This window comes from Typopeltis vanoorti, chromosome 15 (genome assembly GCF_054136105.1).
Source record: "Typopeltis vanoorti isolate ZY-2024b chromosome 15, IOZ_Tvanoo_1.0, whole genome shotgun sequence".
Lineage (NCBI taxonomy): Eukaryota > Metazoa > Arthropoda > Arachnida > Uropygi > Thelyphonidae > Typopeltis > Typopeltis vanoorti.
This window is the reverse complement of record NC_143563.1, coordinates 23,609,236-23,625,791: the sequence shown is the minus strand read 5'-3', so window position 1 is coordinate 23,625,791 and position 16,556 is coordinate 23,609,236. Positions and strand designations below refer to the sequence as shown.

General features: G+C 36.3%; 1 protein-coding gene across 1 annotated transcript; it reads right to left on the bottom strand.

Annotated features, from left to right (window-relative positions):
* Positions 1–255: 255 nt before the first annotated feature.
* LOC150098501 (uncharacterized) lies at positions 256–8,806 on the bottom strand. Its single transcript, XM_090405233.1, has 2 exons — positions 8,651–8,806; positions 256–2,065 (listed from the first exon to the last, which is right to left on the bottom strand). The coding sequence occupies exon 2, from the start codon at positions 1,596–1,598 to the stop codon at positions 750–752; it is 849 nt and encodes a 282-aa protein (XP_090261359.1). The 5' UTR covers positions 1,599–2,065; positions 8,651–8,806; the 3' UTR covers positions 256–749.
* Positions 8,807–16,556: the final 7,750 nt, after the last annotated feature.

The window sequence follows — 16,556 nt, the reverse complement described above, 5'->3', positions numbered from 1 at the left end:
TTTCTTGTCGAAAGGGAAATGTGTGAATTACAAAGTTCCCGTCAAAGATAGCATAGCTCTTGTCATTGGTTTACTTGAATGTAGTCATCATTCGTAAATAATTATAAGGCCTCTGTTAAAAGATTAAAAAAAGAAACAATATGCATCATTACTATTGCAGAATACTGTATAACTTGTTTTGAAATATTTATTGGAAACTGTGGTAATATTCTTTAATAAAATGGTAATTAATTCTAAAAATAAGACAAATACCTCTGAAACAATGTTATTTAATAATCACATGAAATAATATTAATGACAGAATTACATTTATAAAGGATGCTATAAGAAACCCATAAATGCAATATAAAAATACATAAAACAATATCAAACATCCTCGTCTATTCTAAATTTAATACAGTATTTAGTTACATTCTTATAACATTATAAGAAATGTCGTTTAAAGTTATCTTTACGTTTAAATGCTTTGCTGCAAATTTCACAAGAAAATGGTTTCTGCTGAGTGTGCATTAACGAAAGTGCTTTCAAGTCACATAGTCCGAAAAACTCTTTGTTATACGTTTCACAACTGAATGGTTTAATTCTAGTGTGAACTAGTGAACGATATTTTAAATTAAAACGCGTGCAAAATGTTTTGCCACAAGTTTCACAATAAAAAATAGTTTCTCTTCAATGTGAACTAGTGAATGTGTGTTCGAGTTGGAACGCTTGGAAAACACTTTTCCACAAGTTTCACAAGAGAATATTTTCTACCGAGTGTGAACCAGTGAATGAGATTTTAATTTGGATCGCGAGCAAAACGTTTTTCCACAGGTAGCACAAGAGAACGGTTTCTCGTGAGTGTGAACTAAGAAATGGGTTTTCAAATTGCCTGCTTGTGAAAATGCTTTGCCACAGATATTGCAAGAAAATGGTTTTTCCTGAGTGTGAACTAGTGAATGTCTTTTTAAATCGGATCCTTTGGAGAACACTTTCCTGCAAATTTCACAAGAGAATAGTAAGAGTTTCTTCTCAGTGTGAACTAGTGAATGTGTTTTCAAGTGAGATCGCATGTAAAATGCTTTGCCACAAGTTTCACAAGAGAATGGTTTCTTTCCAGTGTGAATTATTGAATGCGTTCTCAAGTTAAATCGTGTGGAAAATGCTTTACCACAAGTTTCGCAAGAGAATGCTTTCTCTCCAGTGTGAACTACTGAATGTCTTTTCAAGTGAGATCGCGTGTAAAACGCGATGCTACAAGTTTCGCAAGAGAATGGTTTCTTTCCAATATGAACTAGTGAATGTATTCTCAAGTGATATCGTGTGGAAAATGTTTTACCACAAGTTTCACAAGAGAATGGTTTCTCTCCAGTGTGAATTAGTGAATGTCTTTTCAAGTGAGATCGTGTGTCAAATGCTCTGTCACAAGTTTCACAAGAGAATAGTTTCTTTCCAATGTGAACTAGTGAAGGTGTTTGCAGGTGAGATGGTGTGGAACATGCTTTTCCACAAGTTTCAGAATTGAATGGTTTCTTTCCGGTGCGAGTTAGTGAGTGAACTTGTAAATGAAATTGCGTGGAAGATGCTTTGCTATAAACTTCACAAGAAACTTGTTTCATATTAGTATTCACTAAGAAATTACTTTTCAGGTGATGAAATTTTGAAAATGTCTAACATCGCTTCATAAGAAAATGGTTTCATGCGAGTATGTTTCATCTTATCAAAAATTTCACAAGACTGTAGCTGCTGTCATGTGTTAACTAATGAGTATCCTTTCAAATTAGATTTTCTTGAAAACCATTGCAAGATATTTCCATACATTCCCAGAAGATTTGCAGTGAACCTCTTGAAACGTGCTTCAGAATGAAATGCTTCCAATGAATTTGGAAATTTGAGAAAATTCATTTTTTTGCAACTTTCCTGACTACTAGGCCTCATTACAATTATATTCACACATATTTTATTACTTAGTTCTTCGAGTGCTGGGAACTAATTTTGAAATAATATCTATACTTGTCCTCATTTATCGACGTGCGATGTTTCTTCTTGGTATCTTGAGTCAAATTATTTGCAGTTATTTTTTTTCCTAAAAAAATAAATGCACATTATAATAAACATTTGTAATATGCAAAAATCACCCATAATAAAATTTAAATTAATATGATTTTATCTTATTCTCTTAGAAGCTTAAACGTACAATGTGATGCGTGTACCAAAAATTACAAGGTTATTCCTATTTTCATACTACAATGACAGTAATTTTAAAAATTATAATTGTTTTAAATATTTAAATACATTGATTTTTATGTCATATGAAGCATTCAAATAAGGACTGTAAGATTTTAAGGAGCAATATTTGGGTGGAATTTTTTTACTTCGTACATATTTTCATTTAATATATTAAAAATTAATATTTAGTATTAATTATTAATTAACATAAAGCTTTCTGAAGATTGGGATACTTTGCTTGTGGGATCTGTTTCCAAGTCAGTTACAGATAAGCTTTTATGTACTAGCTTCAAACCCACATCTTCCTGCAGCTGAATAAGCTCTGTCTCTATTGAATCAACATCCGTGGTAAAAGTATCAACAACAGGACATCCATCGTTGATGACATCACAAAAGGATTCACAAGAAATTCAAACCATGGCTTAACTTTTTTAGTTTTTCAAACCTATTCCCAAAATCATTATAAAGTGTTTCTAAGTTTCCTTTGTGTTGTTTCAGTTTACTGTGTTTATTTTCAGCATCAGGAAAAGCAGTTATTCTTAATTTAAGGTTGGGAAAGTGCTCAAATTTCTTTGAAAAAAGCTTTATTTAATTCTGAAAACTGATTGGGCAAGTTGTCTAATAACTTTGTTCCTTCCTTGAAGTGCCAGATTTAAATACTGGAGATGTTGCATTACATCAGTAAAGAACATCAAATCCTGTACCCATCCATGATCTTTTAGTTGTGGGTCTTTCTTTTCTTTCATGAAAGCTATGATTGGTTAAAAAAAAAAAAACTTATTCAAAAGATTGGCAGTTGATAGCCATCTTAAAATACAGTAGAATGAAAGGTCACTTGGCTTTTTTCTTCAAGCTCCAGCTCCTCAATAAAATTTCTAAATTCACGGTGTGTTTTTGCACCTGTCCGAATGAAATTCACAATTTTTTAAAACGCAATTTATGACATTGTTGAACTTGAATTGTTTGCTTACTAAATGCTCAAAGTGAATGATACAATAAAAGGACATTCAGGATAGTTGGTATCGTGTGTCAATTGCCAAAGTAGGCCAGTATTTTGACCTACCATAGCTGGTGCTCCGTCTGTTGCAATGCTAACAAGTTTATGCAATGGTAGTTGAGCATTCAATAAAGCTTTGTTATGTGCATTTTTGATATCAATACCTTTGTGGTTTCCTTTAAGGTTATCAAGTCTACGAATTCTTTTACATTTTCATCGATTGTGATATAAGACGAGCAGAGACAAGCAAGTTATTGTTCCTCTGTATCGAGCCTTGATAAGACCCCATCTCAACTACTACCATCTCCACCTCCTTCCTATCAAGAAGAAACCCTGGTGCCCAGATCTGGGCACCAGGGTTTCTTCTTGATAGGAAGGAGGTGGAGAGGATCCAGAGGCGAGTGACCAAGATGATAGCAGGTCTATGGAATGAACCTTATGAGAACAGGTTGAAGATTTGTGGGTTGCAGAAATTGGTCGACAAGAAAAGGGGTGATATGATTGAAAACATTCAAATTACTGAAGTGTTTCTATAAGATTAATTCAGAGGATATTATTCAGAACAGGACTGGTGGTGGGAGGACTAGGGACCAACCATAGACACTAGGCAAGAGTGTGGTTAGCAAGGGTGTTAGAACTTGGTTTTTTACTTGGAGAGTGGTGAATGAGTGTAATAAGTTGGCAGAATCTGTTGTGGGTGCCATGACTGTGAATGAGTTCAAGGCAAGGTATGATAGATACTGTGTGGATGTTGAATAGTTGTTCTTGACATGATGTCTAGGGTCTCCCTCGATGAGTCTAAGGACTCCTTGAAGTTGCCCGTAATAATAATAATAATAAAATGGGACACTGAAAGGAGCATAGCTATGAATTTTTCAAGGGTGCCAATAATCAAGCTATGCTTCCAATACACTTCGTTTCTAAAATATCTTAATTTTATAATCCCTGTATGATGAAAAAAATGGCTTAACAATAAATGCTGATTTTTAGAGTATACTGCTTAAAAGCATGTCGATGGATGCATAAACAAGTTAGTTAATTACAGTAATCACTATAGGAAAATGTCTTTTTCTTCTTATCCCTTTGTGTAGCTGAAATATTCGCACGATTACTCCGGATTCTTGTCACTTGAATGAATCCATATGATTTATCATACATTGGGGGAAGAAAAAAAATGAAAAATTTTAAATATAGTGCCTTTTAAAAAGGAAAATGAAAAATATCACAAACCAAGAAATTGTATCGATTATTATAGAAATAGTGGATATTAAAGATCCAATATTATTTCAAAGCCGAATGTTTGAAGAAACCATGAAAGTTTCCAAAATCTGACCTGAGAGCTTAGGAGAATACAATCCTTGTAAGGAATGGTATGGTTATTTTAATTGTTATTTTAAGTATTGCAAGCTATGGCATCGGGGTTGAGTTAGCTTGCACTATTTAAAATAACACGACCACTGCAAAGCTTTTACATATGTATGCTGTTGATATATGGCATCTCTGAATGTTTGTCAAAAATTATGAAGAAATACAAACTCGCTGCTACCTATAAACTAATCAACCAAATTCACAACTTGCTACCTTCTCCAAAAGACAAACTCTCACCAATGATGCTTCCATAGTAAGGCCAATTACAAGAACATGTTACTTCGCATAGACAAACAGGAAGATCTGTAAATAAACGCATCTCTGAACACCAAGACTACACCTGTCTTATGAAACCTCACCAATCTAGCCTTGCACAACATGAAGTTTAAAACGCTAACCACAGGACTCAATGGTAAAACACATCTACTACATAGATCCATATATAAAACTGAACGTTTGTATAAAGCAAGTGCCCTAGTCTTACATCACAGACCCAATCTTAACCATAACAACTCTTTCACTATCCCAAAAGTCTGGGAAATTGTTATCCTCAATTGTATAAAATAAATTTATCAATTATATTTTAATTTAATTTAATTACAGCCCAATAGTTTTTAATCCTTAAACACATTATTTTATACATAGAGGATTCCAATGTAAGCATGTGTACTAATGTTTTTTTTTTAATATAATTCCTATTGTTTAATAACTGTACTGATGATGTCTTATGATACTTAAGATGAAATATTTGCATATTATCAAAAAGTTAATTACTTGGGCATATGTATGAAATTTTAATTATCGGAATTATCGACACTTTCGGGAATCCTACGTTCATTAGTTTTGGTTGTTTTCTCTTTAGTGTCAGCAGCTCTTCTGTCTTATCAATAATAGATATTTCACACATGCTAGTATTTTTCTGTAGATCAAAAACCTCTCATAATACACAAAAGTATTCATTTTTATTCCGGAATAGATAAATTTTTACTACTTCTGTTGTTTCTGAAGACAGAATGAAAATGTCCCTATACCGTTAAAAACTTTCCAATTTCAACAGATGCTGTACTGCACAAGCCAGAAAAACAAGTGACTTTCTTTTATCACTAAATACATCTGTGTACTATATTTAGGAACAATTTGTGTAATCAAAGACAGTCCGCACAGTAAGCCTAGTGCAGTGATGGCGAACCTTTTTAACCAGGTGTGTCAAACATCTTTTTTGTTTTAATATTGACGTTGTTGATGTGCCACTTGTATACATGCATTATAAATTTAACTACATAATCATAGTGGTGACTTATACATATCATATCAGGCTATTCATTTAATAGGACATTCACATAAAATCTATGAATTCATATTATACAATTAATTTAATAAACTGAAATTACAAACTTACATTACATTTAATGACTTTTCTGTTGCTGAGTGCTGGTAGAAAGTTGCTTTATAGAAGGGCTATAGTGGATACATTTTAATGCTACACAGGCAGCACTCAAATCATTGCTCAATCTATTTTTCCCTTTCGATTTGATATTATTTAAGGCAGAAAATAGAGTTTCACAAGAGTATGTAGAAGAGAAAATTGTTAGAAGAGCTATAGCAAAGATTTTAAGAGCATGAAAGTTTTCGGGAAGGCTATTCCACACGCTTAGAATTTCACAATCTGAATTTTTACATGCGGTATCATGCAGACATTTCCGCTCAAGTTCTTCTAATTCATTTCTAAGAGCAATAAACTTTCTTTTCCAGATAGGATTACACTGGAAGTCGGCTAGTTGCATTTCTAGATCTTTTAAATCCAACAACTCAAAGCCATCTAATTTAAGATCCATGAATTCTGTTTCATCAGGATACTTTATGAATTGGATTGTTTGTTCCAATATTCGAAATTGCTCAAATCTAGAAGAAAACTGCTCTGTTACTGACTTTAGAACTTCGATAGATTGATTGATATGTTGTTCACGATTTTTGGGGCTGGTTTCATTAAAAAAAATTTCACTCTTGGGAAATACTTAAAATTGTTACTTTCTAAATCACGTTGAAATATTTTGAGTTTATTCTCAAAGCCAAAACCTACCTTCGCCTTAATTGAGAGCAATCTCACACGATTTATCGGTTTTTTCATCAGAATACCAATATTTTTCAACATCCAAGGTGTGTCACCTGAAACCCTCAAGTGTGTCAGTGCTGACACGTGTGTCATTGGTTCGCCATCACTGGCCTAGGGGCTTTGCGCTTCGCAACCATATGCCTGGGGTAGGAGTGTCCCAGGCTCCATTCCCGTCGAAGACGTGAGGAATTTGAGGATCTTCCTCAGCCATAGCCAAGTTAGCCGGTCTTGGGCAGTAGGGTTTTTTCTGCCAGTTTATCTGGCGTTTTTCATCCTGCAAGCAAACCGGCCCCGTGAACATACGCTGCTACAGTCAAAAAATATATTCCCCAGCAGCAAGCTAGGCGACAGGTAGGCTGGGAGTGGTACTGACAAGAAAGTCGCATCTAAATAACACACGGACCATGCATAGGAAGCGGGAATAACGCGTAGTGAAAGAAGAAGTGTAATTAAAGACAACTCGAACGACACACTTAATGGAACACCCCGCTCCCGCAGACGCTGCATGCATGCAAACGGGGCATATTTATTGTGGCAATAAACAGAGAAACTACTAAAGATATTTGTCTTTAGTTAGTTTCTGTCTAACAGCTACATTCAAATTTTCAGTTCCAGAAATATGTGTAAAAGCTGTTTATAATAGCCATTGGATGCAGAAAGCACTCAATTTTTGAGAAGCCAAATGAATATAACTTGACATCAGTTTGATATCATCCAGCCTCTTAAATGCTAATTGCGTTTAAGTGTCTGGATGGAACTAAAGCCTTGTGAAAATGCGACCACTCGACCTGGAAGCATACATAAGCTAAAAGTTAGTACCGGCCAGGGAATAAGGGAACGACAGAGATACCCAGGTACGAACGAGACATGTCAATACAATTTTAAATATGGATGGTATGAAGGTCACACGACACAACACTAATGAAGGTTGCCGCTTTCGATAACAAAAAGATACAATAGGTGGTGCCACTAGTTTCTTCTATTTTCGAAAAGTTCGGTTTCTTTTTGGACAGAGGGTGTATGTATGTATTATATACTATACTCTTACAATAAAATACTCTAGTGAAAAGAAAATCATAAGGAGGTGAAATATTATGATTGCTTTACGGTAACCTATTGCTTCGAGGTAGCATAGTCTATACACTAATGCAGAAATCGTTATATTTTCATTTCATACTAATTAATTAAGTAATTAATAACAGTTAATTCTGTGCAGTTATGATTTAATACTGCATCCTTACGTTTGTTTACATTTCTCTGATTCCAAATGGCCATGTACGGTCTGTGTTTCTGTGCGTAAGTTATGATAAATTTTAACTCTTCATAACTGTACATCTTTTATAGCAATAAATCATAAAATAGACTAGTATCTACATCTATTTCATGCATTCATGACATACCTAACTTTTATTTATTTATTTCGATATTTCTAGACTATGCGGTTCGTCTGCGAGTTATGGTCTAAAATTCGTTTTATTTTTGCAAGAACCTGACTTAACTGAATAGCGATCCTCAAAATATAACACAATCCGCTTTTTCGCTACCACCAGAAACGTAAATAATATAAGCATAACAAGAACACTAAGCTTATGACTGTACCAAAATCAATCAACGAAATTTATTCAATGGCAAAACATGTAATTATTTCAACTTATTTTATCCGATATTTCTTGTCATTCACATTACGTTGATATGATGGATGAAAGAAACTTGCGCATTAAATTAACATAATTATGTATACAAACGATCCCCAGCATTTTGGATATTGACTTCAATCTTTCACGTCCTATTCACCACCCAAACGAATTGAAAATAAGGGCGTCTCCAGCAGAGCGCATGCAAGACATTCTCTTATTTTGATGACATGTTAGGCTTAATATGAACGGTTGAATGAACAAGGAGCTTTCAATATTCATCCGTTGGCGGCGCGGCAAAATAGGAAGCACACAGAACTGTTAACTTACCGCACGTGTTGAGTCTGCCTTAGACTTGACAAGGAAAATCAGCTTTTCCTCTCCTCGACATGTCGTCTCATGAAAACGAAACCACATAGAGACGGAGCTGTGTTGTATCGTTACAATTTCCCCAAATCAGAAGGGCCTCTTGCGTATTACGCCAGCATATCATCTGTCGAATCCCAGTTAATCTACAACACACGCGTAGTAAACACGAGCAGTCTGCAAAGCAGCTCGCATCATGGCGCTGTACTCGTTCCTTTCGCTATACTTACTAAACAGCACTAAGCGGTGGGCGTTTGAGATTTTCGATTTATTCCGCGGGAAAGCGCGAATCATGTTACTGGTCACGTGATATAAGCTGAATTGCTAATATCCCAGAGAAAAGGATTTACCGAAGAGATTAGCCTGAAAAAAACTAATCCCCGAAAGCTTTGCTATGTGCGGGTGCCTCTTCAAAAACTCGGGCGATCTCTGGGATCACCGAATAATCAGTGACGCAAAGGATCATTTAATTTAGATTGTGTTATTAAGCCTGTTACTGAGTAACGAGTTAAATGATTATTCGGGTTACTTGATGAGTTTACAGTGATCAAGTAGGGGGGGGGGAGGATCGTCTACTATTTGGATAAGACTCTTTATTTATACAGCGGTCTCCTAGTAAAATCAATCAGTTCGTAACAGCTATCAAGCCACTGAAATATTATGAATTGGACTAATAACATGAGAATATAGAAACGCTTGGGCAGCGGTTGCCGAAGATCATATTCTCGAAATCTTTCTGTATAATATAACAAAGGTTAATTACTATTGGTGACATCTGCATATAGCTGAGTAAACTTTTGAAACCTATCATACTGTACTAAAAACTGTTTCATAATTGAATTTACAGTGATTCTACTGGACCTTGCTAAAGCCTTTGATAAGATATCACATGGAATTCTAATCAGTAAACTGTAGCATATGAGAATGGATATAGGGTTGGTGAGATGGATAGGAGGGTGATTAATGGAGAGATATCAGAGAGTGGTTTATTCAGGAGTCGAGTCCAAAAGACGGCCTGTGACTAGTGGTGTGTCACAGGGTTCTGTTCTTGGACCACTGCTGTTTAATTTGTTCATTAACGATATGGGAAGGATCTGAGAGGAACTGAGCATCTGTTTGCGGATGATGCAAAGTCAGGTAGAGCAATAGTGAATGCACATGATGTCAAAATTTTGCAGGATGGTTTGAAGGACTGGGCTAAGGAGAATGGATGTCAATTTAATGCGACAAAGTGTAAGGTTATGCATTTTGGGGTGAAGAGATTAGCAGCAGTATATCACATTGGTGGAAATGTACTCCACGAGATTGACGAAGCCAGGGATTTGGGAGTGTTGGTGGATAGGGAGTTGAAGTTTAGGGGGCACATTGCAAAAGTGGCAAAATCAGCTCATCAAATCACTTGGTTACTGAAAAACACTTTAACGAGCAAAGACAAACAGGTTATTGTTCCTCTGTATTGAGCCTTGTTAATACCCCATCTAGACTACTGTGCCCAGATATGGGCGTCAGGGTTTCTTCTCGATGGGGAGGAGGAGGAGAGGATCCAGAGACGAGTGACCAAGATGATAGCAGAACTATGGAATGAACCTTATGAGAACAGGTTGAAGATTTGGGGGCTGCAAAAATTGGTTAATTGGCAGAAAAGGGGTGATATGTTTGAGTCATTCAAATTACTGAAGGGTTTCTATAAGATTAATTCAGAGGATATTTTTCAGAACAGGACTGGTGGTGGGAGTACTAGGGGCCACCATGGAAGCTGGGTAAAAGTGTGGTTAGCAAGGGTGTTAGAACTAGGTTTTTTACATGGAGAGTGGTAAATGAGTGGAATAAGCTGCCAGAGTCTGTTGTGGGTGCTATGACTGTGAATGAGTTCAAGGTGAGGTATGATAGATACTGTGTGAATGTTGAATAGTTGTTGTTTGTCAAGATGAGAACAGGTAGATCTTTGATCTTGGACTTCCCTCGATGAGTCTAAGGACTCCTTGGAGCTGTCTGTAATAATAATAATAATAATAATAATAATAATAATAATAATAATAATAATAATAATAATAATTAGCAAACAATTAACCACTACCCCACCTTCCATTCCCTTCAATCATTAATAACAGTGCACAGCACAGTTCAGATTACTACTTAATTCGAATGAATCATTCCAATAGTGCAATGTTAGATGATCTGAGTGTATGAAACACTCAGCAATGTAGCCAGACTTTTACTTCGGTAGGCAAATTCGTAGCATGAAACTTGCAATACTTGGTAACATATCTTGCCACTGGCGCCCTTGGAAACTGATCCAATGCCAAAGTTTTATTACGCCACTGGGAATACAGCATGACAACGCTCAGAAGTCTGTCAAAGATGACATAGATCAAGTTTTAAAAGATTTAATCGTATTTTACTGCAAATGTTTTTTTTTTTCTAATTCAATGCATTGGGAAAAATCTCATTCTTGATATTTTCTATTAAACAACAAAGAAATACTCAGAAAATATTTTACTTATTTATATACATTTATTTATATTTACATTTACGGACATTTATTTACACATACATTTACTACAAGATATCACTATAGCCAAATTCTATTTGGCTATACTGATGTGTCGAATAATATTCTTAAAACTTCACCCTATTATACACTGTACTGTTCTGAAAAAAGTGCACGACACTGTGAAGCAGCTTAAATAACAGGGAACATGGATTTGATAATATTTGGGTTTCTGTGTGAAAAGAGAAGCATACAGTTGACGAATCGAGACGAAATGGCCTGAAGAGATGGAGAAGAGCATGTGCCTGGTATAATCAAAGCCACATAATGTTTGCCATCTCTTCAGGCTCTTTTCGTCAACTACTTTTCTAAGAATTTTCCTTTGTTCACTGAAACTCCGTATACATTTCACACAATGATACGATACATAATATCCGTCGTAAGAAAAGGACGATGTGGAAGGAATGTCGTGTACATAAAGATGACGTCCATTATGAACGTCATAAGCAGCAGGCAAGAATAGTCACAACTGTTGTACAGAAAGAAAAGTGTGAGAATGAAAAGAAACTTGCTCTGCATGCTAAAGACAACCAACAAAAATTCTATCGATATGCTGCAAGTAAAAGAAAGAATGAATATCAAAGGCTAACTCTTCCAAATCCAGACGTCGTGAGGATTACAGATGCAGAAGAGGTTGCTCAGTTAATGAATGCCCATTTCGTTAAAAGCTATCAACCTGGTGAATGCAACATTGAAATCACTGTTACGTCTTCACTACATGTAAAATGAAACGCAGGTATGCGTGTGTAGTCGAGATATTCGAGCTGTTGCAAAAATTGAATAAGAATTCATCAATAGGGACTGATGGAATATCATGCTAAAAGAGTGTTCAGCGGAACTGGCCATTCCTTTGACCAGGTTGTTTAATATGGGTCACAGAACAGGGAAGATTTTTCAGTAATGGAAGGAATGTATGGTAATTCCATTGCTCAGGGGTGGTGCAAAGACCCATGTAACCAACTATCGACCAATTAGTATCTTCTGAGGAGGTGAAGATTTTGGAAAAATTTGTCAGGGCTTGCACTCAGAAATCGGTTGACAGTGAAGCTCTACTTCGCAATGATCAACTTGGGTTTACTAAGGGAAAGTCATATTTTAGCAACTTGCTCACATTCTGTAACAATGTTACCATTGAACTAGACAAGGGGAATGGACACACCATGACACTTTTGGATTTTGCTAAGGCTTTTGAAAGAATACAGCATGGAACACTGCTGCATAAATTGGAGAAAATGGGTTTAGGTTATACAATATTACCATAGATAAGAGGAGGGTTGACTGACAAATATCATAAAGTGGTATATGGGGGAACTGAGTCTGCAAGGTTTAGGTGTACCACAAGGAGCAGTGTTTGGTCCATTGTTATTCAATCTGTTCATTAATGATATTGGGAAGGATTTGACAGCGACACACAATTATTTGCTGATAGTGCAAAGATAGGTAGGGTAATCAATAATGCTGCTGATATTCAGTATTTGTAGAATGATTTGAATAGGCTGGAATTGTTGGCATGGGAAAATGGGTGTCAGTTCAATGTGAATAAATGTAAAGTGATTCACTTTGGCATGATTAGATATCCAATGTCGTATTATATTGGTGGGATTAGGCTAGAAGAAATTAATGAGACTAAGAATCTTTGAGTGTTAATAGATAGAAAGTTGAAGATCAGGCGTCATGTGGGAAATATTGCAAATACAACTCAAAAGATAATTGCAGTGCTGAAACGAACGTTCACTTTTAAGATAAGGATGTTATGTTGGCTCTTTACACGGCCTTGATTAGAACTTACTTGGATTATTGGGCGCAGGTCTGGTCGCCTAGTTTTCTTGTGATACTGATATATTGGAGAGGGTGCAAAAGAGTATTAAAAATGATATCAGGATTGTGGAATGCTGATTATGAAGCGAGTTTGAGAATTTGTAGAATGCAAACACTAGCTAACAGGAGAAAGACGGGTGATATGATTGAGACTTACAATCTTCTGAAAGGGTCATACAGGATTTCAAATGATGGAATTTTTCAATTTATGGAGAGTGGGGGAAGGACAAGAGGGCATCCTTAGTAGCTGAAATGAATGCCGCCAAGAAAGCGGTGAGGGCTAGATTATTCTCTTAGACGGTGGCGAGTTATTGGAATGGTTTGCCTTTGGATGTTGTGAGTGCGAGCAGTGTGAATGAATTCAAGAATAAGTATGATAGCTGGTGTGTGTAGTATGTGGTCTCCCTCGATGAGTCTCTGACTCCCTGGAGGTCTCTCTTAATAATAATAATTATCAGAATTGGGCACACTTTGGATAATCCTACATTCACTTTTATTCTTAGTGTAACCGAAACTTCAGTCTTATCAATAATAGAAGATATCTCACATATGCTAGTATTTTGGTGTAGATCAACAACTTCTTAATATACACAGAAGTATTCATTTTTATCCAGAAATAGATAATTTTTTACTACTTCTGTTGTGTCCCAAGACTAGAATAAACATGGCCTCGCACCATTAAAAAACTTTCCAACATCAAAGATGCTATTCTGCATAAGCAAGAAAAATAAGAGGTTTTTTTATCACTAAATACAGTAAACAGGCATTTGCATACTATATTTATTTAGAACCAATTAGTGTAATTAGAGACAACTCGAACAACACACTTAATGGAAAAACATTATTTCCTCATACTATGCTGCATGCACGCAAACAGAACAGATTTATTGTACAGTTAAATAAGCATATGTCCTAGTAGCTGCTTTCAAATCTTAGTTCCAGAAAACGTAACAGATGTTTATAATGGTCATTACATACAGAAAGCGCTCAATTTATAAACAGCAAACCTAACTTGAAACTGGTTTGAATTCTGGATGATTGGTTAGGTTTCGCTTGGACTTTTGACGAGATCAGACGTGTTATTTTAGAATGAGCCTGATTAGATTTCATACAAAGTTTTTGGGGAATCTCATTTTGCACTGGCGTTGACACAGTTCGATTCCTACTGTCTCCCCCTCTGCTTGAAAAATGCACGAGGGCTGATGGCTGTATAGACCTTACCAGTGAAGAGGACCAGTGGTGGATTTATGGTTTTTTAGGGAGGTAGGTTTCATTCTGTGTCGAAGTGACTTCTCAGCATACGTTCCCCATTTATTAGGATATTTTAAACTGAAGTATTGAATTGCTGGTAGACACATTTGTGTCTATAGGACCTTGCTAGGAGATCGTAAGATCTTCGGTATTTTGTCAGCAGACCCTCTAACATCTGCAGGATTGTCTATAGACACTGGAATATTCTCCAACAATATACGGTGAACAAAAAAACGGAAAACATAAAAAAAATCAAGGACGCCATTCAAAACCTAACAGAGATCTGACACTTAACATTATGAAATTTACCTTAAAGAAATTTAAGGAAGAATGGCCCCACATCCTGAATATCCACCTCAGGTTAATGACATGGAAGAAGGTGATGTGGACACTGAAGGGGACTTCACACCTGTTCCACCACCAAAGACTCCCCAAAAATATTATTGTTCTCAGGAGGAACAATTAAATAAAAGGCAAAGAACATCTGATGATCATATAAAAGACGATGTAGCAACACATGATATCCAAGATACCAAGACAGAAAAGAAAGGGTCCCTCTAGTTATCTTCCCAGACAAATAGAAGTGGACTTCAGGCTCAAGGTACCAAGGAGAACAGAACATCAACTTTTCCAGGGCCAGCAATACAGATGAGGATGTAAGATTCATCCTGCAACTGTCTCAGATTATCGTAAGATGACGAAAATACTGGACAACTCCACATTACCCTTCCATATCTTCGCACTAGCAAGCGAGAAAAATCTTAAAGTTGTGCTTTGAGGGGGTTGCTGAAGGCATCACAACTGATGAAATCACTACCAACCTCATCACTCAAGGAATGACCCCAATCAAAGTTAGCAGAATGCTGAGATCTGAAAAAAAGTCAATGCCGCTGCTTCTGGTCGAAATAAGCAACACACAGAAAAGGATATATGAAGTGACAGATATTTGCAGGCTCAAAATTACAACCGAGCCTCTAAGGAAGAAGGCATCGGCAGGGTAATGCCATGGCAAATTTCGGGAATTCCAAAAAGACCACATCCCGCAATTGCGAGGGGTGCCTTTCCCACCCAAAAAATCGTGGTCAGCAAGAGGGAACCCTGCTCCCCCATGCAGAAACACCATAAGCACCAAGCAGGTCGCCCTCCTGAGTTATTTTCTACACCTATTTCTAAAGAGGCAGATAAATATGCCTTAGAGGAATTCATTTGTACTATAAACCATTTAGTGTCAACAATTCGTTTTGGGGGAAGTTCTCATTTAGCTTTATAAGAAATCCTCTTTGTGTGTTCAGTCTTGATATTTTCTTTAAAACAAAAAACTTCACTAGATTATAACCCTATTTTGACAAATCATGAAGAGACTAACAATCTGTTATGAAACATGCTCAAATGGCCTACAGATCTAAAGAAAAAGTTGACATCTATGTTCCCCCTAAACTCCATGATCAATATGGAGCACGCAAGGTACACAAGACTATCACCTGATTCATGAGAAGTATACAACGAAGCTGCAATTCCAAAAAATGGAAAGAAAAAAAAGGAGGAAAGAAGTGAGAATGGAGAGAAGTAGCAAAATATTAAGGGTAGAGGCAGAGAGAGAAACACACCATTTCTGACTACGAATCCTCACTCTCAGCAATGTAGGAAGGTACGCAACCTTCATCCATGACCAACACATACGCAGAGGTGGCACGAACATGATTTCCTTCATCTCAAGAGCAAACAATCTCCAATCTCTTGGAGCTTGTTTCTGCTTCATGTCTGCTTTTGTTTCTGTTTCTGTTTCTGCTTCACTTGCCACCATAAGAATTCAGCAAAGAAATCCCCCTCACCATCTTCCAGAAAGAGTTCTATTTAGAAATCCAATCCATATTGACACCTCTCTACAATATATAAAAAATTCAAACCAAACTCACTCATGATTATAGCATGAATGCTTAATGGCCTGACAAATAAAATTCTGGATCTGCAAGAGTTCAGAAACAGATATAATCCAGACATAATCTTCATCGGTAAATCACACCTCAGACCATCTAACAACCCCAGATTAAGAAGATATACACAATATAAGACAGGCAGACTTAACTCTAGTGTTGGTGGCACAGCCATTTTATGAAAAATTATTTAATCCACAATGCTTTAACCAACCCTATAACTTTGAACTGTGAAGTGACAGATGTGGAAGTGCACACCAACAATGCAGGTAGACTTAAAATCTATGCAGCAAACAATTCTCCCAGCATTCCACTG